Raw genomic sequence first — 25,436 nt, 5'->3', positions numbered from 1 at the left:
GTCATGGATTGAATTATGTCCCCCCAAAAAGTGTGTATTAACTTGGTTAGGGCATGATTACCAGTACTGTGTGGTTGTCCTCCATTTTGTAGTTGTAATTTTAAGTTAAAGAGGTTTAGGGTGGGATTGTAACACTCTTACCAAGTCACATCCCTGATCCCATGTAAAAGGAGTTTCCCTGGGGTGTGGCTTGCACCACCTTTTGTCTCTCAAGAGGAAAAGGAAAGGGAAGTAAGCAGAGAGCGGGGAACCTCATACCACCAAGGAAGCAGTGCCAGGAGCAGAGCGCATCCTTTGGACGTGGGATTGCTGTGCAAAGAAGCTCCTACTCTGGGGGAAGATTAATGAGAAGGCCGACAGAAAGAGAAAGCCTTACCCTGGAGATGACACCCTGAATTTGGACTTTTAACCTACTTCACTGTGAAGAAATAAATTTCTCTTTGTTAAAGCTAGCCACTTGTGGTATTTCTGTTATAGCAGCACTAGATGACTAAGGCACCTGCTATGTGCCAGGCACCACACTAGTTCTGGGGTATGATATGGTGGTACTGAGAAAGACATACCTCATGGAGCTTGCCGCCTACACACTAGAGAATCGATCAGGTATATAATTATAAACTACAGTGATTATTTGAGAAAAGGAATAGGATGCTATGAGAGCAAAGAGGGAGCTGAGAAACTTTCCAGAGGCATGAAAAGCATATGAGCTGTGATGTGAAGACTGAGTCAATGAGGTGAACAGGTGAGGTTAAGGGGAGGATTGTCACAGGTTGAGGATTCCTGTTTACAAAAGCCCTGATATCTAAAGCAACATAAAACATTTGAAGCCCATCGTGGTGGGAATGAGAAGGAGAAATGCAGTCGTTTAACAAGTTTATCGCTTATTCTGTGTTGAGCTAGTTTTTGTAGTGAAGGGTGCAAGTCTGCTCTCGGGTATGCACTGGCTTTCTCTTTTATTATTATTTCTTATCCTTTCCAGCTCAGTTAATTTAGCCTTTTATTATGCATTGACCTCCCTGTTCTGTGAATGCTCTTCCCCCTCTTAGGGATATATTTACCCATCTCCCCTAACCTCCCCCCCCAATCAATCCTATTCATAGCTGATAAGCATATGGGCAATTCGATACCGTTTTCCCTTTATTTTATAAAAGATTAGGCTTTGAGGTGAAATTAGACATGATTAAAAAAAGTCCATCAATCCCTGAAACTACTGAAAGCAGTTCTTATAAGCATCACAAAGCCTGTTTCACTTTTCTTTTTGTCCTCTCATTAATTTTGTATCTTCTTGTGGGTATCAAGGAAACAAAAATGAATAGGAAATTACTTTCTATGGTTTGTTCATTTGCTGATGTTTTAAAGTGCTTTTTCTCACAAAGGAAAAATGGATAATGGATAGGACCAAGTTAGTATGAGGCCAGAGCCTAGAAGCCAGGTAGAAAGACCTGGGTAGATGTCTGTGAGTGATTTGAGAAAAGAGCCCCTGCTCCCACTCTTCTTAGTCTCTGAACCTTCTTAGTCTCTGAAGCTGACCACCATTTGCACTGGAACTTGGGCATTTAATGCTTCAATGGTCCATGGTATACATGGTGTACCACCCACTTTTTCTGGCTTTTGGGTTCTTTGGTAGTATACTTTTACCACTGAAGATATTTGCTGCCCTCCACTGGGTACAAAGGAGCCTTGGTGGGATAGCGGTTAAGAGCTACAGTGAGCTACGGCTGCTTACGAAAAGGTCAGCAGTATGAATCCACCAGCTGCTCCTTGGAAACCCTACAGGGCAGTTCTACTCTGTTCTGTAGTGTTGCTATGTGCCGAAATCGACTCGACAGCAATGGTTTGGGTTTTTTTTAGTGGGTTCAAAAGATCTCTTTAAAGTGTTGAAAAGCAAAGATACCTCCTAAGACTAAGGTGCACCTGACCCAAGCCATGATGTTTTCAATCGCATCATATGCATGCGAAAGCTGCACAACGAATAAGGAAGACTGAAGAGGAATTGACACCTTTGAATTATGGTGTTGGCAAAGAATATTGAACATAGCATGGACTGCCAAAAGAATGAACAAATCTGTGTTGTAAGAAGTACAGGCAGAATGCTCTTTAGAAGCGAGGATGATGAGACTTCATCTTACATACTTTCGACATGTTATCAGGAGGAACCAGTCCCTGGAGAAAGATATCATCCTTGGTAAAGTAGAGGGTCAGCAAAAAAGAGGAAGGCAGACCCTCAATGAGATGGATTGACACAGTGCCTGTAACAATGAGCTCAAGCATAACAATGATTGTGAGTGTGGCACAGGACTGGGCAGTGTTTTGTTCTGTAGTATATAGGGTCGCTACAAGTCGGAACCGACTCGATGGCACCCGACTGCAACAGTGGGTACTTACATAACAGTGAAAGTGAAAGAAACATTAGTTGAAGCAAAATAGCTGGGGTATGAGGCTTATAAGTAAGGTAGTGAAACCAGGAAGTGAGATTGGGTCAAAATTTTGTTTTTTCTGGCTTTTATACCCCTAGATAAGCCTTGTAAACATAATTATGGTTTCCTGTGTGATAGTTAGGGAGCCCTGGTAGGTTTGGTTTGTTTTTTTTGTGTCATATTTGGAAAACTAGAGGTTCCTCATGTAACCTAATGGAAGGTGCCACAAAAAACATCAGCAACCAACGTCCAGTGGTAAAGGTGGGCAACTGCTAAGCACGGATTCAAGAACCTTAAAAGTTCTATGGTAACCATGTACCAGATCATAGTTCTCAAAATCCATATTACCAACGAAAAATGTAAACATACTTCATGACTCAGCATGCTTCCATTAATGAAAACATAGGGTATTTAAAAAAAAAAAAAAAAAAACAGGAAATAATTGGACGCTGAAAAGGGGATGTGTGCCGACCACCTTTCAGTGCTGTGCCATGATTGGGCAGGCCTGAACAAGAAGGGACTGAGCTTAGGGCAGAGAATTCAGGAAGGATTGTGGATAAAGCGCCCTTTAAATTGGACCTTGAAGAATATCAGGGAGGAGGAAGCCCTGTGACCAAACATCCAAAGGAATAGGTGTGTCAGAAAAAGACAGGTAGTGCTATTTTCCTGAAGCACAGGGCCTTTAAACCTAGAAAAAATAATTAGAAATCAGATCCCGGAGGGCCTTGGAATACTGTGTGAAGAAGTTTGGATTTTATTTGGAAAGCACTGAAAATATTGGGCACCATTTTGAAGCTGTCAGAGGATTATTGACCATCCCATAATAGCTGTTTTTCAGAAAAGTCTACTCTTACATTTTTGTTACAAATTTTATAACATCTCACCATGATTGGTTGATTCCCCAGGTTTCCTCTCTTCTCCTGGCAGGAGGCTGAGGCGCAGGTGAACCAATTCCAAATTTACCCTCTATACGACCTTCCTGGGGTGGCAATAGTGAGCCGTCACCATTTTTTTTAGGGCTGTGCACAGTATTTTTAGAGCCACGCGCAAAAACTCATTCGCAAAAATTATGCAGACTGCGCACGCATCGCAGGACTGAGGATCCTCCCCTAACTGTTCATGAATATGTATGTCACTCCCTATATAATCTGTCATCTGCCTTAGTTTGGGGAGCTGGCAGCCTTAGGTCATGAGACCCTGCCTGCCTCCCAGTTTGCAAACTGTGAATAAACCTTTCTGTTCTTCCAGCCCCGCATCTGGCTGACATCAGTTCACTAGCGTGCTGGGCAAGAACCTATTAGTTGTTGGCTTCAATTTGAGTTGTTGCTCCCCTTTAGAAGATACACTGACTAAAGCTCACTTGGTGGCCTCCCTGGTGAATAAGTTGTTACATTTTTCTCCAAGCTTAACTGGGAGGTGGGATAACTAGGGCAGGAATTCGTGGATGAAGACTATGTTTAACCACTCTTTTGGTGACATAATTCAAAACACTTTTAAAGAAATGCTTGCATATTTGGATTCTGATTTTAAGAGTCATAGCATGCATGCCTAAAATAATTGAGGGCTTTTTTGGTGTGTTTTTTCTACTGTGAAAGGAAAATATGTGTTTTATTATAGGTTGTTTGCTTTGATTGATTAATTTAGTCAGAGAAGGAAATAAAAATATTAAAGTAGTTAAAGTAGATTTGAAATGTTACTGCTCTTATAGGACAGAGTAGAACTGCCCGTAGAGTTTGCAAGGAGCGCCTGGTGGATTCAAATGCCAGCCTTTTGGTTAGCATCCATAGCTCTTAACAACTACACCGCCAGGGTTTCCAGTTTATTGCATAGGTATGCACAAAGATGCATACACATACACAGATGTGTTATGTTTATATTATATATTTACGCTAGGAAAATGTGGATGAGGTATATATAAATATATATATACATACACACATACATATATGCATATGCCGTTCATACTTGATACCACTTTTATATGTTTAAAGTCTTAATTACATTCGTATCCCTGCGTAGATCATTTATTTTTTGAGAAGTACATATTGAATCCAGTTTGCATTTGCATTATAATATCAGCACTGAAAAATGACTAATACAAGATAGTTATATTAAAAGCTTATTTCTAGGCTATGATAGCTACTGTTTTAAGGTAGAATGCATACTTGTTCCTTAAAATAAAGGGAGCTTTTTTTTTCTTCATCCCTCTATTTACTACAGTATTTTAATTGTTGTATTCACAGATTAGAATCACACTTTCTAAGTGATGGACTTATTCAAGCATATTTTGATTTAAAGGCAAATGTGAACATAAAAAGACATTGTAAGAGCTCCCCCCCCGCCCCGGGAAACTCCTATAATAATTAAGACAAATTTATGCAGGATGGGTGAGGGGTGGAATATAAGTCCGGATTTGGACATGATAAATTTGAACTATGATACCTGTAAGTGTATGGCTTTAAAGAGCAGAAATTCATTCTCTCACAGTTTGGGAGCTAGAAGCCGGAATCTAGGGCACTGGTCCTAGGGGAAAGTTCTCTCTCTGTTGGCTCTGGGAGCAAAATCTTTGTCTCAGCTTCTGTAGCCCCAGCATTCCTTGGTTCCTTGGAGATCCTACATGCTTTTCTGTCTTGTCCAGCCTGTGTTAGCTTGTCTTGGTGCCTAATCTGTTCTTTTCTATGTCACCGATAAGACCTCATTAACATAACAAAGAAACCAGAGGTATTGAGAGGTTAGGACTCTAACACATATCTTTGAGGGACACAATTCAGTCCACAACACTGCCATCTGATATATTTTCTTTTATCCTTTTTGTCCTTTTATGTCTTAAAACTCGTGATTATAATCATAATGTGACTAAAATGTGTACCCTGCTTCCTAAACTAAATATTATATCACATATTTTGTTTTGCTCTTTGGTCTTTATAATCACTAGCTTTAATAGACACATCTATACAGTAGAATATTGTGCATCATAAATTACTTAAACCATTGTTGTTTTTAGACTTCAGGTTATTTTCTGGTTTTTCTTTACTGTGAAAAGCACTATCCTGAACATATTAGAGCATAAAGTTTTATTCAAATGTTATATTATTTTTCTTAGCCTAAAGTTCCCAAAGTGAAAAGAAATAGACGCTTTTACTTGGGTGACCTGTAGGTTTCATAGTTCAAACTTACCATGTCCAAATCTGGACTTGCAGTCCATCCCTCCCCTATCCTGCGTAAATCTGTCTGCTTTCCCAGGCCTTCCTTGGCTTTATTCTATGTTCCCTCCTTTCCCTTACTCCCTCCCTTCCCGAGTTTCTTCAGTCACCAAATTCAGTCAGTGTACCTCCTTAATATCGCTTATACCTTGTCTGCCACTGTCCTCTTTTAGGTGGTCATCAACACAAGGTGTCACCTTGCCTGCCTTACTGTCTCTACTTTCTGCCATCCCTCCAGTCAGTTCTTTCCACCTCTTTTATCCACTAACAATTACCTACGATTATGTCATTTGAACTCCTGTGAGCATTCTTCATGCTGTTTCCTATAATTACATGACCAGCCCTCATCTCTCTACACTTCTCACCTCCACCTTTGTGTTCCAGCAACTCTGCACAACCTGGAGTTCCTTCGTCTTCTTCCACGTATCTGACTCTGCATATCCTTCTCCTCTGCCCCATGAGATGCCGATAGGTTTATCTGCCTGTACTTACAACCATTTAACCTTTTGCTATTTTCACATTTTATTGTTTTTTTTTTTTTTTTTTAGTTGTAGTTGTGTTTTCTCCCTGATAGACAATACCTCCCTGTGAACAGCGTGCTGTATTATTTCTCTGTATCGTCATTTACTATGACACCATAAGCACTTAAGTATGGTTGTAAATTTTAAGGCTCTTAACACATTAATTGGGCCAACAGAATCCTACCAATCTACACTCCTGCCGGTATTGATGGCATGGTGCATCAGCTTCTGTGTAGTCAGCCAGCCCTGGAGCAGAAAATGTACTTGAAGGATTTTAACTGTAATATTTTGGTTGCCCTGTTGTCTAATTTTCCCAGAAGTTCCACATTCTGTTTGCAAGCTATAATTGACGATCATGTAAATGTTTGCGTGTGCTATTAAAAATACATTTTCTTACTACTGAAACTAATAGAAGAGTTTGGCAGAGTCTCAGGTTATAAGATAAACATACAAAAATCACTTGGATTCCTCTACATCAACAAAAAGAACATCGAAGAGGAAATAACCAAATCAATACCATTCAGAGTAGCCCCCAAAAAGATAAAATACTTAGGAATAAATCTTACCAAGGATGTAAAAGACCTGTACAAAGAAAACCACAAAGCTCTACTACAAGAAATTCAAAAGGACCTACTTAAGTGGAAAAACATACCCTGCTCATGGATAGGAAGACTTAACATAGTAAAAATGTCTATTCTACCAAAAGCCATCTATACATACAATGCACTTCTGATCCAAATTCCAATGTCATTTTTTAAGGTGATAGAGAAACAAATCACCAACTTCATATGGAAGGGAAAGAAGCCTCGGATAAGCAAAGCATTACTGAAAAAGAAGAGGAAAGTGGGAGGCCTCACTCTACCTGATTTCAGAACCTATTATACAGCCACAGTAGTCAAAACAGCCTGGTATTGGTACAACAACAGGCACATAGACCAGTGGAACAGAATTGAGAACCCAGATATAAATCCATCCACATATGAGCAGCTGATATTTGACAAAGGCCCGGTGTCAGTTAATTGGGGAAAAGATAGTCTTTTTAACAAATGGTGCTGGCATAACTGGATATCCATTTGCAAAAAAATGAAACAGGACCCATACCTCACACCAAGCACAAAAACTAACTCCAAGTGGATCAAAGACCTAAACATAAAGACTAAAACGATAAAGATCATGGAAGAAAAAATAGGGACAATGTTAGGAGCCCTAATACAAGGCATAAACAGAATACAAAACAGTACCAAAAATGACGAAGAGAAACCAGATAACTGGGAGCTCCTAAAAATCAAACACCTATGCTCATCTAAAGACTTCACCAAAAGAGTAAAAAGACCACCTACAGACTGGGAAAGAATTTTCAGTTATGACATCTGCAACCAGCGCCTGATCTCTAAAATCTATACGATTCTGTCAAAACTCAACCGCAAAAAGACAAACAGCCCAATCAAGAAGTGGGCAAAGAATATGAACACACACTTCACTAAAGAAGATATTCAGGCAGCTAACAGATACATGAGAAAATGCTCTCGATCGTTAGCCATTAGAGAAATGCAAATTAAAACCACGATGAGATTCCATCTCACTCCAACAAGGCTGGCATTAATCCAAAAACACAAAATAATAAATGTTGGAGAGGCTGCGGAGAGATTGGAACTCTTATACACTGCTGGTGGGAATGTAAAATGGTACAACCACTTTGGAAATCTATCTGGCGTTATCTTAAACAGTTAGAAATAGAACTACCATACAACCCAGAAATCCCACTCCTCGGAATATACCCTAGAGAAACAAGAGCCTTCACACAAACAGATATATGCACACCCATGTTTATTGCAGCTCCGTTTACAATAGCAAAAAGCTGGAGGCAACCAAGGTGTCCATCAACGGATGAATGGGTAAATAAATTGTGGTATATTCACACAATGGAATACTATGCATCGATAAAGAACAGTGACGAATCTCTGAAACATTTCATAACATGGAGGAACCTGGACGGCATTATGCTGAGCGAAATTAGTCAGAGGCAAAAGGACAAATATTGTATAAGACCACTATTATAAGATCTTGAGAAATAGTATAAACTGAGAAGAATACATACTTTTGTGGTTACGAGGGGGGAAGGGAGGGATGGTGGGAGAGGGTTTTTTACTGATTAATTAGTAGATAGGAACTGCTTTAGGTGAAGGGAAGGACAACACTCAATACATGGAAGGTCAGCTCAGTTGGACTGGACCAAAAGCAAAGAAGTTTCCGGGATAAAATGAATGCTTCAAAGGTCAGTGGAGCAAGGGCAGGGGTTTGGGGACCATGGTTTAAGGGGACTTCTAAGTCAATTGGCAAAATAATTCTATTATGAAAACATTCTGCATCCCACTTTGAAATGTGGCATCTGGGGTCTTAAATGCTAACAAACGGCCATCTAAGATGCATCAATTGGTCTCAACCCACCTGGATCAAAGGAGAATGAAGAACACCAAGGTCACACGACAACTAAGAGCCCAAGAGACAGAAAGGGCCACATGAACCAGAGACCTACATCATCCTGAGACCAGAAGAACTAGTTGGTGCCCGGCCACAATTGATGACTGCCCTGACAGGGAGCACAAGAGAGAACCCCTGAGGGAGCAGGAGATCAGTGGGATGCAGACCCCAAATTCTCATAAAAAGACCATACTTAATGGTCTGACTGAGAGTAGAGGAATCCCGGCAGTCATGGTCCCCAGACCCTCTGTTGGCACAGGACAGGAACCATCCCCGAAGACAACTCATCAGACATGAAAGGGACTGGACAGTGGGTGGGAGAGAGATGCTGATGAAGAGTGAGCTAATTATATCAGGTGGACACTTGAGACTGTGTTGGCACCTCCTGTCTGGAGGGGGGATGGGAGGATAGAGAGAGTTAGAAGCTGGCAAAATTGTCACGAAAGGAGAGACTGGAAGGGCTGACTCAATAGGGGGAGAGCAAGTGGGAGTACGGAGTAAGGTGTATATAAACTTATATGTGACAGTCTGACTTGATTTGTAAACCTTCACTTGAAGCTCAATAAAAGTTAATAAAATTAAAAAAAAAAATACATTTTCTTCCTCTCCCTGTAAAATACCATATATAGTGCTAATAGTAGTTCTCAAGCATATTTCTCAAGAAGTGTATTCGATGTTAAAATCACCTTTGGTTCTATAGACAGCGTGGCTTTGCTATTTTATCTTAACATCTAGCACTTTTCAATTCTGTGTTTATTTCTATAAAAAATAAAACAGCCTTTGATATTATATATAAAGTTTATTTGAAGGGCAATACTTAAGTTTCTTTGCTCTTTATAACACATTTAAGACTTTTTCTTAAAAGTACTGTTTATAGTAGTTTGATGTAATATTTTTTATCATGTGGCTGAGGGGCTACTTTTACCTTTTTAAAAGTGTGTTTGATTCGCCACGTAATCAGTATAATGGAGGAAAGAAGGAATATCCTGAGTAGTAGGCTTGGGAAAGCTAGTTTGTGGAAATATTGGGTCATTAAAAAGAAATCCCAGGGACAGGGAAACTAGAGTACTGGAAATGGTACAACCAGAATGGGATGAGTGAAAATGATGACACATTATGAAAAATGTAACCAATGTTACTGAATAATTAGCGTAGAAATTGTTAGATGGGGAACCTAATTTGCTGTGTAGACTTTCATGCTGAACACAATAAAATATTACTAAAAAAAGAAAGAAAGAAATCCCAAACTATAGCCTTGGCCAGGATTTGGCAAACTTTTTCTGTGAAGGACCAGTGTAGGCTTTTAAGGGCTATATATATCTCTGTCATATAGTCTTTGTTTTATTTTTTTTTAATTTTGTTAAAAATATAAAATATTTCCTGTTTTAATAAAATATATAATCCATTTTTTAGGTCAACAGCTGTACAAAAACAGGTCCTTGGGTATTTTCTCTACAAGTTTAAAATATTCTGTACCCTGTTGCTGTTGAGTTGATTCTGACTCGTAGTGACTCTATAGGACAGAGTAGAACTGCCCTATAGAATTGCCAAGGAGCACCTGGTGGATTTGAACTGCTGACCTTTTTGTTAGCAGCTGTAATACTTAACCACTGTGCCAGCAGGATTTTCTTTAAAATATTAGTCTGTTATATTCACAAAGATTTTAACCCCTTAGTTCACAACAGGAACTGTTCAGTTCGCTGTTTGCTCCTTGAGTCTTGGAATTGACTAAAGCCAAGCACTATATATAATGCCACATCTTCAGAGATTACCTTCACCTTATAGCAGCTTGAAGGACTACTAAATAGACTGTCAAAAAGGGATTACTAACAGAATTTCAAATTCCCATAGAGTCCAGACTTCCTGGAACCATGGAGGCTATATGAACTCCTGAAATTATTGTCCTGAGATAATCTTTAAACCATAGACCAAAAATATCCCCTGAAGTTTTCTTTAAACCAAATGATAGTTCAGCTTAATTAGTAACGAATGTCTGTGTTGAGCGTTGTGATCTTTTAAAGAACTATCTATACGAGATCAAATTGATGATAACAACTCGAAAGATTAGATAAGAACCTTAGGGGGCAGTGAGTTTATGTTAAGGGGGAGGAACAATTCAGAAAAGGGGGGGTGAGAATGGTTGTACAACTTGAAGAATGTAATCAATGTCACAGAATTGTACATGTAGAAATTGTTGAATTGGTGTATGTTTTGCTGTGTATCTTTTCAACAATAATAAAAAAAGGGAGGGAGGGAGGATTCCTCAGTACAAACACATTTTCTAGGCATGTATTTAGGACACTGCAAACAGAACTGCATAAACTCAGTTGACTGGCCAGAGTTGTTAGAAGTGCAGAAGGCCACTTGTAATTTTCCTTCAATCAGCAGTTTAGATTCATCAGCAAGAGAGCTAGCTATGGAAGAGTTGGCACAGCTGGAAAATGAAAGGACCATGCCCAACTCTTGCGTAACTGGACAGAAGGTGTTTGTCCTAATGGTGTCTTTACGCTTGGCAAGTGTACCAAAATATATGGTTAAAAATAAATCTATAAAAGCAGACTTTCACATGCGATTATTTTCCTAGGGTAACCAATGGAAAATCTCAAGAAACAAAGAAGTAGTAATGATGGATAAAATCTAGTCAGGTGTGACCAACTAGACCATCTCTCAAAGTTTAAAAACTGCTATGCTCTCACTCAAGGAAAGATTTCACAAACCTTGTGAATTAAACATTGCTTTGCTTGATCTTTTGGGACATCACTCAACTTTAGAGACCTTGACTTGCATTTTTTGCTACTGACATTTAGAATAATTAAAAATAGGTAGAGTAAATTATATATATATATATATATATATGACAACAAACTACATTGTTAAATGTTTAAGAACAAATGTAAATATTGAGAAATGTGTGTTGCTATTTTATCTTCGTTTCAGGTTCTGAGCATCCAGGTGAAATGCTTCCATGAAATTATCACTATAGGTTATAGAGTGTATCGTTCTTATGACCTGCCATGGTTTAGAACACTAAGCTGGTAAGTCACTTAAAAACTTTTTCAGACACCTGATTCTTTTCTAAAGTTTGTATAGGAAGCACTTAGTTGAGCTTATAGGTTGATTTTGGGGAAAGATAAATGAAGAGAATATAATTGAAATTTGAAAAGAAGAAAATCACCTTTAGCCCTACTACTCTAACACTATTTTCATATCTCATTTTTCAGTCTTTGTAAGATACCTAATTTACATTGCATGTGTATATACCATTCTTGTCCTTGTTAAAAAACTCGGTATCATAATACACATATTTTATACCTTTATAATTATAATTTTAACATAAAGTTTAATTCTGTAAAATGATACAAATATCTAAATTTTTTTTTGCTTTATTTCCCCTCGGTTGACATGAGACTGCTGAAAATATTGTATAAGTATTCTATAAATACTACTGCATGTAGTGTTAGTTAAAAATCGCCAAGTGATTATATCTTTTAAGAAATTTTCAGGTATAATTCTTTGTTCTCAAGACCTTGACAAGGAAACATGGTAATATGTTAATTCACATTTATCCTAATTGGCCGTGTCTTTTAATACAGTTGTTTGAGTAGTATTAGCCAGAGTATTGTTAAAATAGATGTATCACCTTTGAGATTTAGAACCATAAAAAAATAGTTTCTTAATTATGGTGATTGTATTGCCTCATTTAGATCCTGTTTTTCAATGAAGACATCCTTCTAAAACAACAAAAGTAACAGCAAGTAAATTATTATAATAAATGTACAAAGAGTGAGCTGATTTTTCCTTCTAGCAAGTTTCTTCATAAGTGACATGTTAGATAGATAAAGTAATTAAGAGAATAATTAAATGCTTGACCATGCAGAATTGATTCTAAGTGTATGAAAAAAAAAAAAAAAAGATAGATGAGAATGGGCTCCAGTGATTTTAGACAGGTTCATGGAGGAGATGAGATATAAGCTGGCACTTGAAATTAAGACAAGGTTTGGGTAAATGAGAGTGTTCTGGGTTGGGGAAGCAGCACCCATCAGGTATTAGAGGTCAGGCACATGTGCGTATACCACAGATGGTGAGATATCCCTGGCCCTCGTGAGCAGAAGGCATTTACTGAGGAATAATGGGCAAAGGGTTTGATTCGTAAGGTAGAAGGGTCTTGATAGCCTTACAGAGGAGTCAAAGATGGTTTTCTACTGCAGGACAAAAGAAAAATGGTAGTACAGTTGGTGTGAATGAAAACACTTGCCCTTTACTTTAGGAATATCAGTCACTGTCGATTCTGACTCATGGTGGCCTCATGTACGTCAGAGTAGAACTGTGCCCCATAGGGTTTTCAATGGCTGATTTTCCAGAAGTAGATCACCAAAACTTTCTTCCAAGGTGCCTCTGGGTGGATCCAAACCACCAACCTTTTGGTTAGTAGCCGAGTGCTGAACCGTTTGTGCCACTCGAGGGCTCCCACTTTGGGAATAGTTGAGTCTAATTCATAAGTGAGTGCTAGTGGGAAAAGACCCCTTTCTTTTCCACTGTCCTCCTGGCTAGTTAGGACTCACCCCTTCAAAGGATGAGCCAAGGAAGAACTCTACAGCAGAGTTTCTCTGCCTTTTTCTGGTCCACACAGGCTCCCATCAGTAAAATCTCAGTGGGTTACTGCCTCATTGGGGGAGGGGACATATTATAACTGGAGGGAGAGGAGGTGACTTATGTAGTTTCTAAAAGCTTCTCCTAGAGATTTGTACTCGCTGCCACTTCCCATTCCCCGCTGCTGTCCCTTAGGAATCACTGCTCAACTGGAGTCCATCTGGAGCATTGAAAGAGAGAAGAAGATACCAATTTGTGCAGGGCAGAGGGGAGAACGGTTGAATTACCTCTTCCTTCTTTCCCTATTAATCTTCCTTAGCGCAGGTGGGAATTTGTCGTAGAATCTCTACTATTAAAAAGTATTAGAGTTTTGAGTAAACTGATTGCCCTCTAGTCGATTCCAACTCATAGCGACCCTATAGCAGGGTAGAACTGCCCCATAGAGTTTCCAAGGAGCACCTGGTGGATTCTAACTGCCAGCTTTTTGGTTAGCAGCCATAGCACTTAACCAGTACAGCACCAGGTTTGTGAGTAGTTGGGAATAAATCTATTATGAACTTAATAGCTTGTGTGTGTGTGTATGTGTGTGTAGCGCAGACGTGCGTGCACACACACACACGTGGTGGGTAGAATAGTATTTTCTATATTGTTTCCTAATCATCAGTCTCTGCCATTAGATTTTCAGCTAATTAAAGGCATGAACTCTATTCGTTAAGTTTTTATAGACTGATAAGTTTGAACTTAGGTTTAAAACAGGAAAATAGCCATTTTGGAGGAGTATATCCTGATTTGGTCTTTTGAACAAGGTTTTGGTCTTTCTGTGCATCATCATCAAAATCTAGGAATTAAATCTGTTGAGGGAGAAGAAAAAGCTTTGAATGTAAAAAAATAATTATTTTTAAATTCCAGGTACTTTCTACTGTGTGTAAACTACTTTTTCTATGGAGAGACTGTAGCCGATTATTTTGCTACATTTGTTCAAAGAGAAGAGCAGCTTCAGTTCCTCATTCGCTATCACAGATTTATATCATTTGCCCTCTATCTGGCAGGTAAGCTAAGGAGACTATTCGGTATTGATATGTAGGTAATGTATGCTTATTTTATTTATATTATTTAAATTTATAACAGCCTTTATTTATTCCATGTTATTCCAACTTCTCTTTTCAATTTTTTTTCTATTTATAAAGCTATTTCTTTTGTCATGGTTTCAAATAGCAATTACTCCCTAATGGTGCTTAAAATGTATTTGATTAATAATCATTTCATATATTTGAAAGCTTCTTTGCAAATTGTTGTAAAGAAACTTTCAAATATATGAAGTGATTATTTACCAAGTGTGTGTGTGTGTATGTGTATGTGTACGTGTACACATACATACATACATATACCAAACCCACTGCCATTGAGTTGATTCCAACTCATAGCGACCCTATAGGACAGAGTAGAACTGCTCCATAGGGTTTTTAAGGCTGTAATCTTTCCAAAAGCAGACTGCCACAGCTTTTTCCCATGGAGTGGCTGATGGATCTGAACTGCTTACCTCTTGGTTAGCAGCTGAGCGCTTTAACCACTGCCATCACCAGGGCTTCTCTCTCTCTACATATATATAAAAGCAAAACCAGACCCATTGTTGTCGAGTCAATTCCAGCTCATAGTGACCCTATAGGTCAGAATAGAGCTGCCCCGTAAGGTTTCCAAGAAGTGCTCCGTGGATTCAAACTGCCGACCTTTTGGTTAGCAGTCATAGTACAGCACCAGGTTCTCCCTCTATATATAGTCCCTAGGAAGTAAAGTTTTTGTATAGAATTAGTTTTTTTTTTGATAGAATTAATTGGGGTAGTTATTTTTCCTTGACATGGTTTATTAAATATACAACTTTGTTTATAGTGTGCTGAACCATATGTTTTTATGAGTTTAGATGGTTAGGATAAAGTTAGAATTAACAGATTTCTTTTTCCAGTCTATTATGGAATTGGTAAATAAAAGTTTACCAACCATAAAAGAAAAAAAATCTAATAATTGATTTTTAAATGTACTTTTTAAAAGCCAGATTGCTGATGCCAATCTTGGCTCCCCCACTTACTAGCTGAGTAAATGTTAGGAACTTTAATTAATTTCTCTGCCTCAGTTTCTTTTATAAAATGAGTATGATAATAATACATACCTGACAGAGTTGTAAAGGAGTTAATATATGTAAAGTACTTAGAATGTGGTTGGCACTATTTAAATATAGTCTATTATCATTAATCTTTACTTTTAAAGGTAGAAATGAAATTTATTTTGTTTCCACTTTAGCTGTTAATAGTCTTCATTGTAGCCTTAGGAGTTTCTCAAAAAAGTTCTTCTGTTAGTACAGTTTTAGGAACTGAATATAATATGGGTAATTCCATATTCCATTTCTCATTAAACTGAAAACACACAAAGCCTGGCATTTTATTCAGTAATTATGATGTTGTGCATCTTGATGCTTCTCCTTTAATAAAGGTGCCTCAGACCCTCAGCTCTATTTTTCTTACTCTAAAAAACCAGAAAATGAAGCACAATCTGAAATGATAATGTAAGTTTTCAGATAATAATTTTATGGGGAATAACCTAATTTTCCTGAAAGATTTTCCTCTTTTTACATCCAAGTTTTTCATTCAGCTCAGTTTTCTGCCTGTATTACTTCATTTTTATGAACTATTACTTATATACCTAAGGAAAGTACAGTTCTGGAAATAGTTATTAGAATGGTGTTTATTCTTTCAAGGGCAAAAGAAATTATTCATTTTAAGGTAGTCAGCCCATTTTAAATTCTCATCAGCCTAGAAGGATTGATTACAGAGAGATAATGTTGATTGATACCAGCTAAGAAGATTGTACTAAAATGTTTAAGAACTTGGAGAATAAAACACTTGACTCTGGTTTTATGTTTATCAAAGCATACCTGTGACATTTTTTCTTGGTAGAAACTGCAAATTGATTTTGTTAAATGTGAAGGTAGACTTTGGGATGGATTCCTAACTGTCAAAGGAGAAAAGAATTTGATATTTCTTCAGCTTTTATTTAAACTAATAAGACTTCATTTCTGGCATTTTAGTTTTAAAAATAAATACAGGTAATCCTTGACTTACAATGTACTTGAATTACAACTCACCCCACTTACAACCATCTGGGTTTTTTTTGTTTTTGTATATCTTACTGTTAGTAACACCTCCTACATACAGTGTTGCGGCATGTGATTTGCTGATGTTATCATTCTCACACCAGCCTCCAAAGACAGAGATTGTGTTTATAAAGATAAAAACCCACTGCTGATACTAAAAGCCAATAGTAATAAAAACTAAAAAAAAAAAAAACAGCGAGGTATTCGATTTACATCAGAACTGAATTACGATGTATTCTTCGGAAGGGAACCCCTTCGAGAGGGAATTTCTGTATTAGCTAGAGAAGTGTCTGTGCTGACTTTCATTATGGAACTCAATGATTTTACTTTATTTCATGTAATTACTCTTGTAATTATTTGATAATAAAATTATGAATAAGTAAATACAATCATCTGTATCATTAATATATGTGCATTAGTTTAAAAATCAAATAGTTTCAAAAGCACTTATAATGTAAACAGCCACCCTGCACCCACTTCCCAGCCTCACGCCAAAGAGATTTGTGAGCTGTTTCTTGTATTTTTTTGATTTTTCTAAGCAATATGCTCATTTCTTAATTTATTTGAGATATTATCTTTTGACATCCTATTATAACCTGTCTCACTTCTCCTTTATACTCTTCTTATTTTTTTTATAGTCATTGTTTACATAATTAAATAAACCAAACTAAAAAAAATCCATAGCCGTCGAGTTGATTCTAACTCATAGCGACCCTATAGGGCAGAGTAGAACTGTCCCATAGAGTTTCCAAGTACTTAAAATATCCTTTCCTACAGAGCCAAATAGTATCTGTGATTACATTTCCATTCATTTACAACTGCTTGTTTTTTTTCCTGAAGTTAATAACTGCCTTACCTTCTCTTTTCCACATTCATAATTTCCTACATTGGTATCCTTAATTTCGCCTTCAAATATGTCACATGTCTCCTGGTAGTCTTTTCAAAGTTCACACAAATCCAATAGTGTATCAATTCTTTCTTTTCCTGTAGACTTCTGTCCCATAGCCCTCTGCGTATCCTTTTTCAATTTGGACTGGCTGCTTGTAGGTCTACCGCCTACCTGTTACCATGATTTGGACACCCCACTTCCCGTTTCTTTTATCCTGCATCTTCCAGTTACTCGGTTACCATCCTAGTTTTGCTGAAGGTTGACCTCCAGTAGTTTCCTATGAAATGGTGCATGGAAGGTAAAGTTCTTGCATTCATACAGACCTAAATGTATCTTTATTTTGTTCTCACAGTTGATTGGTTTGACTAGGACTGGCACTTATTATTGCTGGAATTTTACTTTATATCCAGTTTAGAAACTCTTACTTCATTCTTGCTGTCCACTGAGCCTTTTCTGTTCTCTAGAAAATACCTCTAATCGCCCCTGATTTCTCAGGTCTGCTAAGTCATCCATCTGTTCTTCAGCTTCCAAATTTTGCTGACGGTTGTCTTCTGGTCTCCAGAATTTCTTCAATTCTCTTCGTTCCTTTGGGGTTTTGCCTTAATTTTTTTTAATGATATTTTAATGGGATACCAGGAGAAAAAAAAAAAAAAAGGGAATAGAAATAAATACACCTGATCAAGTTACCATTTTAAAACAGAAATAGCTAGTCCACCCCCACCCCCGCCCCCACCCCCACCCAACTTAGAGCAACTATTATTTTCTCTCAAGGCTCTGTGGATTGCCTGGGTTTAACTGGGCTGTTCTTACTTCCAAAAAAACTAATTGCCGTCGAGTTGATTGTGACTCATGGGTGACCCCATGTGTGTCAGAGTAACTGTGCCCCATAGGGTTTTCAATGGATGTTTTTCAGATGTAGAACACCAGGCCTTTCTCCTGAGGTCCCCTTGGGCAGACTTGAACCTCCAACATTTTGGTTAGCAGCCAGTGGCATTAACTGTTTGCACTACCCAGGGATGCCAGTCAGATGGATGCCAGTCATTTGGAGGCTTGAGTGGGCTGACCATCTGAGAAGGCCCACTCTACACTCGGCTAGTATTCTCATATAATGGCAGCGGGGCTCTGAGTGAAGAATATGCCAAGAGCCAAGTATTCCAAGAGTCCTTAACTAGCTTTTTTTTTTTTTTTTAACTTAGCTGGTTTTTAAAAATGAACGTATAGTATATACTGATAGTAAAAATTCTGACTAAGTGTATTCAGTGAAATTTCCTTTCTACCAGAGAATGTCACATACTATCTCCAGAGGCTACTACTGTTAACTTTTGTGTATTATTCCAGACGTATTCTGAGTAGTCAAGCTTATATATTTATATCTCTCTCCTGGTTTCTTTTAATACAAATGAGAGCAGACTATTCTGCTATTATATACAGACTATTTAGTACCTGATTTTTATACTTAATGTAGCTTTATAGATGGTTTAGTATCAGCCCATCTAGATCTCTGCCTCATTTTTTTTCGTATCTGGAGTATGTCTGAGTTACGTCTATATTGATGTACATACATATGGCAATGTTGACAGGTGGAATATTAGCATATGAGGTGAGTACTATTTCCTTGGCTTACTTTCTGTTTTGGTTTGCTGAAACTTATACTTGGGACTAGCTTCTCAATGGTGTAATATATTTGCATTATTGTTTATACATTTTATACACAATAGCCTCCCAGCCAGCCCTCTTTTAGTGATTGTTTGCTTCATACATTAAACTTTCTGACTCCACTTTTATAAAACGAAATTGATATTTCTCTTTTTCTAAGAATACACTGACTTCTGCCATAGAAATAGCTTGTTGTATGCCACTGAGTCTATTCCAACTTGTAGCGACCCTGCATGACAGAATAGAACTGGCCCATAGGGTTTCCTACACTGTCATCTTTATAGGAGCAGTTCGCCAGGTCTTTTTTCCTGTGGAGCGGCTGGTGGGTTCTGGTAGGTTCAAACCACCGACCTTTCAGTTAGCAGCCCAGCACTTAATCATTGTGCCACCAAGCTCCTTAGATATAGCTTACCACTGGCTATTTTAGGTGCATAGAATCAGGAAGCTCATTGAAAGTCAATCAGTCATTCTTTCAACAAGTCTTGAATGCTTTCCAAGTGCTAGGTACTGTGGTTGGTGTTGGGGATACAAAGAGAAATAAGGTCGAGAGCGCGCCTTTCAGGATCTCACAGCTGGAGAGACACAAGTCCCTGGTTCAGTGTGGAAACGTGAACAAGGACCAGCAGTAACATGAAAAAGGGTGAGGAGGGCCTTGCTCTGCCAGGGCTTGGGAAGGCCAGAGAAGACCTTTGAGAAGAGACGGCAGGCACATTAACAGCAAAGAAAAAGTAGGCATTTGTCAGGTAGATGGTGGGAGAGGGCATTCCAGGCAGAGGTGGCAGCTGTGCAAGACATGGAAATGAGAGAGGATTGCATATTCTGGGCCAGTGGCAGGCATTAAAGATTGAATGGTAGGCAGGAGCCATATTTTGAAAGTCTGTGTTCGTGGTCGGCGTTTGGACTTTATCCTTGAGAAACCACTGGATGATTTTAAGCTAAGCAATGATATAACCAGGTATATAGCGAAATGAAAGATGGACTGGGAGATGCTAGCAGGGAGAATAGATACGAAGCTCTGTTGTAACTCATATTAAATATACTAAGGGCCTGAATCATTATGGCTCATATTTAACACTTTCCTTAACAAATTTTTTAAAAAAATATATTTGATGGCATACATTTTCAGTATTAGAATGCATACTTACTAAAATGAGTGGGTTTAAATTTTTGGTTTGTAATACGGATTTTGAGAAATATGATCTGGTAATGCAAGCTACCTATAAGGCAAGTGACACTCTGGTGCCACCAATCTGTGGTATGACAATATACCAACATGAACTAAACAGAATTTATTGCAGGCATCTTTCCATTAGGTTACATGAGGAACCTCTGGTTTTCCAAATATGACACAGACAAGCCAGAACAAACCCATTGAACAACCACATCAGGGCTCCCTGTCACACAGGAAAACCATAATTATGCTTACAAGCCTTATGTCACAGAAGTAAAGGGAAAAAAAAGACAAAAGTTTACAAAATTAGCATATCCATGAAGCATCATCGAATAGAATGCTCAGCTGACAGAACAATGAGGCTCCAGCTCCAGTCTGCTGAGCTTCACACACTTCTAAAGGGACCCACCTTGACACTAAATGCATTAGAACTGGAACAACGTACTACCTACAAGGTCCAGAGGTGTGAAAATTGTCTGGTATACCATTAAACCAATAGTAACTACTAAGTGGACTATTACAAAAAAAAGAAAATGCCATGGGTCAGCTTGGAACCCAACTGTATTTTATGGTTGTCTGTGAAAAAATGTTTTTGTTTGCCAGATTATTGGCTAAAACATAATTTGCATTGAGATGGTTGTAGATTCGCATGCAGTTGTAAGAAATAATAGAGAGATCCCTTGAACATTTGCTCAGTTTCCCCCAGTGGTAACATTTTGAAAAACTATTGTATGGCCTGAACAGAAGATTTCAAAGGGTGGCTCGAGAAGACAAAATAAAGAATTTTGATGAAATCCGCAAAGACCTGGAGTTAGAAAACCAAAGGGGAAGAACATGCTCGACATTTCTCAAGCTGAAAGAACGAAAGAAAAAATTCAAGCCTCTAAGTTGCAGTGTTGAAGGATTCTATGGGGAAAATATTAAATGATTCAGGAAGCATTGAAAGAAAATGGAAGAAACACACAGTCACTCTACCAAAAAGAATTGATCAATGTTCAGCCATTTCAAGAGGTAGCATATGATCAAGAACCGATGGTACTGAAATAAGTTCAAGCTGCACTGAAAGTATTGGCGAAAACCAAGACTTCAGGAACTGACACGATACCAATTGAGATGTTTCAACAAACATGCAGTGCTGAGGTGCTCACTCGTTTATGCCAAGAAATTTGGAAGTCAGCTACCTGGCCTACCACCTGGAAGAGATTCATATTAGTGCCCATTCCAAAGAAAGTTGATCTAACCAAATGCAGAAATTATCAAATTATATCATTAATATCACACCCAAACTTTTGCTGAAGATAATTCAAAAACACTTTCAGCAGTACATCGACAGGGAACTGCCAGAAACTCGTGCCAGATTTGGAAGAGGACATGGAATGAGGGATATCATTGCTGATGTCAGATGGATCTGGGCTGAAAAAAGTGAATACCAGAAAGAGGTTTACCTGTGTTTTATGGACTATGCAAAGGCAATTGACTGTGTGGAGCATAACAAATTATGGGTAACATTGCAAAGAATGGGAATTCCAGAACACTTAACTGTGCTCATGAGGAACCTAAACAAAGAGGCAGTTGTTTGAACAGAACAAGGATTTATTGCCTGGTTTAAAGTCAAGAAAGGTGTGTGACAAGGTTGTATCCTTTTACCCTAAGTATTCAGTCTGTATCATGAGCAAATAATCCAAGACGCTGGACTATATGAAGAGGAACATGGCATCAGAATTGGAGGAAGTCATTAACAGTCTGTGATATGCAGATGACACAACCTTGCTTGCTGAAAGCGAAGAGGACTTGAAGCGCTTACTGATGAAGATCAAAGACTACAGCCTTCAGTATGAATTGTACCTCAACATAAAGAAAACAAAAATCCTCACAACTGGACCAATAAGCACCGTCATGATAAACGGAGAAAAAATTGAAGTTGTCAAAGATTTCAAATTACTTGGATCCACGATCAATGCCCATGGAAACAGCAGTCAAGAAATCAACCAATGTATTGCATTGGGCAAATGTGCTGCAAAAGACCTCTTTAAGGTGTTGAAAAGCAAAGGTGTCACTTTGAGGACTAAGGTGCAGTTGATTCGAGGCATGATATTTTCAGTCACCTGATAATGCATGTGAAAGCTGGACAATGAATAAGGAAGACCAAAGAAGAATAGATGCCTTTGAATTATGGTGTTGGCGATGAATATTGAATATATTGTGAACTGCCAGAAGAATGAACAAATCTGCCTCAGAAGAAGTACAGCCAGAATGCTCCTTAGAAGCAAGGATGGCAAGGCTTCATCTCACGTACTTTGGGCATGTTCCCAGGAGGGATGAGTCCCTGGAAAAGGGCATCATGCTTGGGAAAGTAGATGATCAGTGAAAAAGAAGAAGACCCTCAACAAGATGGATTGACACAGTGGCTGCAACAGTGGGCTCAAGCATGACAAGGATTGTGAGGATGGCGCAGGACCAGGAAGTGTTTCGTTTTGTTATATGTAGGGTCACAATGAGTCGGAACCAACTTGAAGGCACCTAACACCATCAACATAGTATGGCCTATAAAAAAGAATGGCCCTATTAGACCATAAGCCTCCAACATGTGTCCTTATTTATTTACTTCACAGTAATATTGTAATATTCAAAGGGTCCTGTCGAAATTTTAGTTCCACTGCAGTGGTGAAATGACTTTGAAAAGTACAAGTCTTAGCAGATAATTTAAAAAGCAGCGACAGCCTCAGCTCTTTCGCTGACATTGAATTTTATTAAAATAAAATTTAGGTATCTCTGGGCCTGGCCTCCTCATTGATGCTCCCAGGATTAAGTGACTTGTTTAATATCACACAAAATGACTCACTGAGTAGGTGCCCAAAGTCATTTAGATGATTTTGTTAAAAAATGAATTTGACAGATAGAAAAGAAGAAATCAGAAAGACTGAAAATAATAGGACAAATATTTTCTTTTGAGTCTAGAACTCTTCATCACATTGGTGAATTGGATTTAAGGCTCTTTATAAACCAGAGCAGTCTTGTGATTAATTGTCCAGAAGTGATTGGTAAATTAGCTTATAATGTTTGACCTTAGTATCATCACCTTACTATCTGTTTGGAGCCCTCCTGGTGTAGTGGTTAAGAGCTCAACAGCTAACTAGAAGGTTGAAATTCACCGGATCTTCCTTGGAACCCCTATGGGGCAGTTCTACTCTGTCCTGTAGGGTTGCTTGGAGTTGGAATCAACTCAAAGGCAATGGGTTTACTATCTCGTTAGCCAACCAGAATTTATACACTTTGTGTTTAGTAATTTTTTTATGCACAACTATTTTTAAACACCAGTTTAATTTGTTTAAAACCCTTAAGCAAAAGGTGTAACTGAGCTCAAGAAAATTGATGGACATATAAAATTAACTTTAAGTTATAACTAAAATTAATCATAAGGATTTTTTTTTCCTTTAACATCCTAGTTGCCTTTTTTATCAGAGGATATTGATGAGATCTTCAGAAAAGTGTCATAAATAATTGTTCACAAAGGATTGTATCTCCAGAAACCCTTAGACTACTCAACTCTATTAAACAAACAAACAAAAAACCTGTTGCCATCAAATTGATTCCAACTCATAGCAACCCTATAGCACAGAGTAGAACTGCCCCATAGGGTTTCCAAGGAACGGCTGGTGAATTTGAGCTGCCGACCTTCTGGTTAGCTGCCGAATGCTTAGCCACTGCACCACCAGGGCTCCACCACTAAACTCTACAGACCTACCAATATTTTAAAACTTCAGGTTTTATACTTGAAGATCACCATGTAAATTAAAAGAAACCCTTTCTTTATCTTAGCTAATATTAGGTTAATTTGGATGACAATTTCTACAATGTATATTCACTTAAAACCAACAACTCAAATGTAGTTTAGTGTTTGAATAGAGACACACATAAAGCATTGTGGTTCTGAATTTATTTAATACAATATTGGAAACTTTTTATAGATTTAAATGAAAAATATAACCAAGTGAAAAAGGGAGTGTCTTAGTTATCTAATGCTGCTATAACATAAATGCCACGAGTGGATGGCTTTAGCAAATAGAAGTTTATTCTCTCACAGTTTAGGAGGCTAGAAGTCCAGATTCAGGGTGCCAGCTCCAGGGGAAGGCTTTCTTTCTCTGTCAGCTATAGGAGAAAGTCCTTGCCATTAATCTTCCCCTGGTCTAAAGGGACCCCAGGTCCAAAGGACACACTCTGCTACTGGCGCTTTCTTGGTGATAGGAGGTCTTCTCCTCTTTGCCTGATTGTCTCTTTTATATTTCAAAAGAGACTGATTCAAGATACAACCTAATCCCATAGATTGTATCTTGCCTCATTAGCATAACTGCCTCTAATCCTGCCTCATTAACATCATAGAGGTTAGGATTTACAACACATAGGAAAATTACATCAGATCACAAAATGGAGGATAACTACACAATACTGGGAATCATGACCTAGCCAAGTTGATACATATTTTTGGGGAACACAATTCAATCCATAACAGGAAGGAACAAGCCAGTAAGCTCCAGTATTCTATCCTTGGTCTATCTTAATGTCTGCTTTTTGAATTAAGTGCTGTATGTGTGTACTGAGTTGATTAATCAATAATAAATTCTAAAAAATAGCTATTTTTCCTTTATATTTTCTGTCTCTTCTACTTGATTGTGAGCTCCAGAGAGACGGTGCCTACCTACCTCATTCATTTTTGTGTCCTGGGTCTGGCATATCGTTAAAAAAAAAAGTTGCCGTCAAGTAGATTCTAACTCATGGCGACCCATGTGTGTCAGAGTAGAATTGTGCTCCATAGGGTTTCCAGTGGCTGATTTTCACAAGTAGATTTCCAGGCCTTTCTTCCAGGGCACCTCTGGATGGACTCAAACCTCCAGCCTTTTTATTATATCATAAAACCCCAAAAACCAAACCCGTTGCAGTTGAGTCGATTCCTACTCATAGCAACCCTACAGGACAGAGTAGAACTGCCTATTGGGTTTTTAAGGAGTGGCTGGTGGATTCCAACTGCTGACCTTTTGGTTAGCAGCTGAGCTCTTAACCACTGCACCACCAGGGCTCCTAAATATTTTTTAGTTGTTGGTCCATCTTTCTGAAATTCCCTCTATTCCGTCTTTCCGGCTTTTTTAAATATCTTTTTTCCTCTTTACTTCTGTTCTCCTTAGAAATCTCATTCTCTTCTGTTTTGTTTGAATACACTGCTCTTCAGTCTGATGGGTAACCAGCTCTCTCTACCCACCTGCTGAGTTCCTTGAGCCAGGGGAGCATGAGGTACACATCTTTGTTTGGACAGCACCAGGCGCAGTACTGTGTACATAAATGGCGATGATCGTAAAGTGTAATCGAGC

General features: G+C 38.3%; 1 protein-coding gene across 1 annotated transcript in view; it reads left to right on the top strand.

The window, feature by feature from the left end:
• The window catches only part of CDS1 (CDP-diacylglycerol synthase 1), an 86,055-nt gene that overhangs the window by 36,774 nt on the left and 23,845 nt on the right, over nucleotides 1-25,436 (top strand). The window contains exons 4-5 of the mRNA XM_049885827.1: nucleotides 11,560-11,657; nucleotides 14,122-14,261. Coding sequence (XP_049741784.1) covers nucleotides 11,560-11,657; nucleotides 14,122-14,261 — 238 coding nt within the window. The remainder of the gene's footprint in view (nucleotides 1-11,559; nucleotides 11,658-14,121; nucleotides 14,262-25,436) is intronic.

Source organism: Elephas maximus, chromosome 5 (assembly GCF_024166365.1).
Source record: "Elephas maximus indicus isolate mEleMax1 chromosome 5, mEleMax1 primary haplotype, whole genome shotgun sequence".
In the NCBI taxonomy this organism is placed as follows: domain Eukaryota; kingdom Metazoa; phylum Chordata; class Mammalia; order Proboscidea; family Elephantidae; genus Elephas; species Elephas maximus.
Note: the sequence above shows the minus strand (reverse complement) of the source record. Positions and strands in the feature narration are given on the sequence as shown.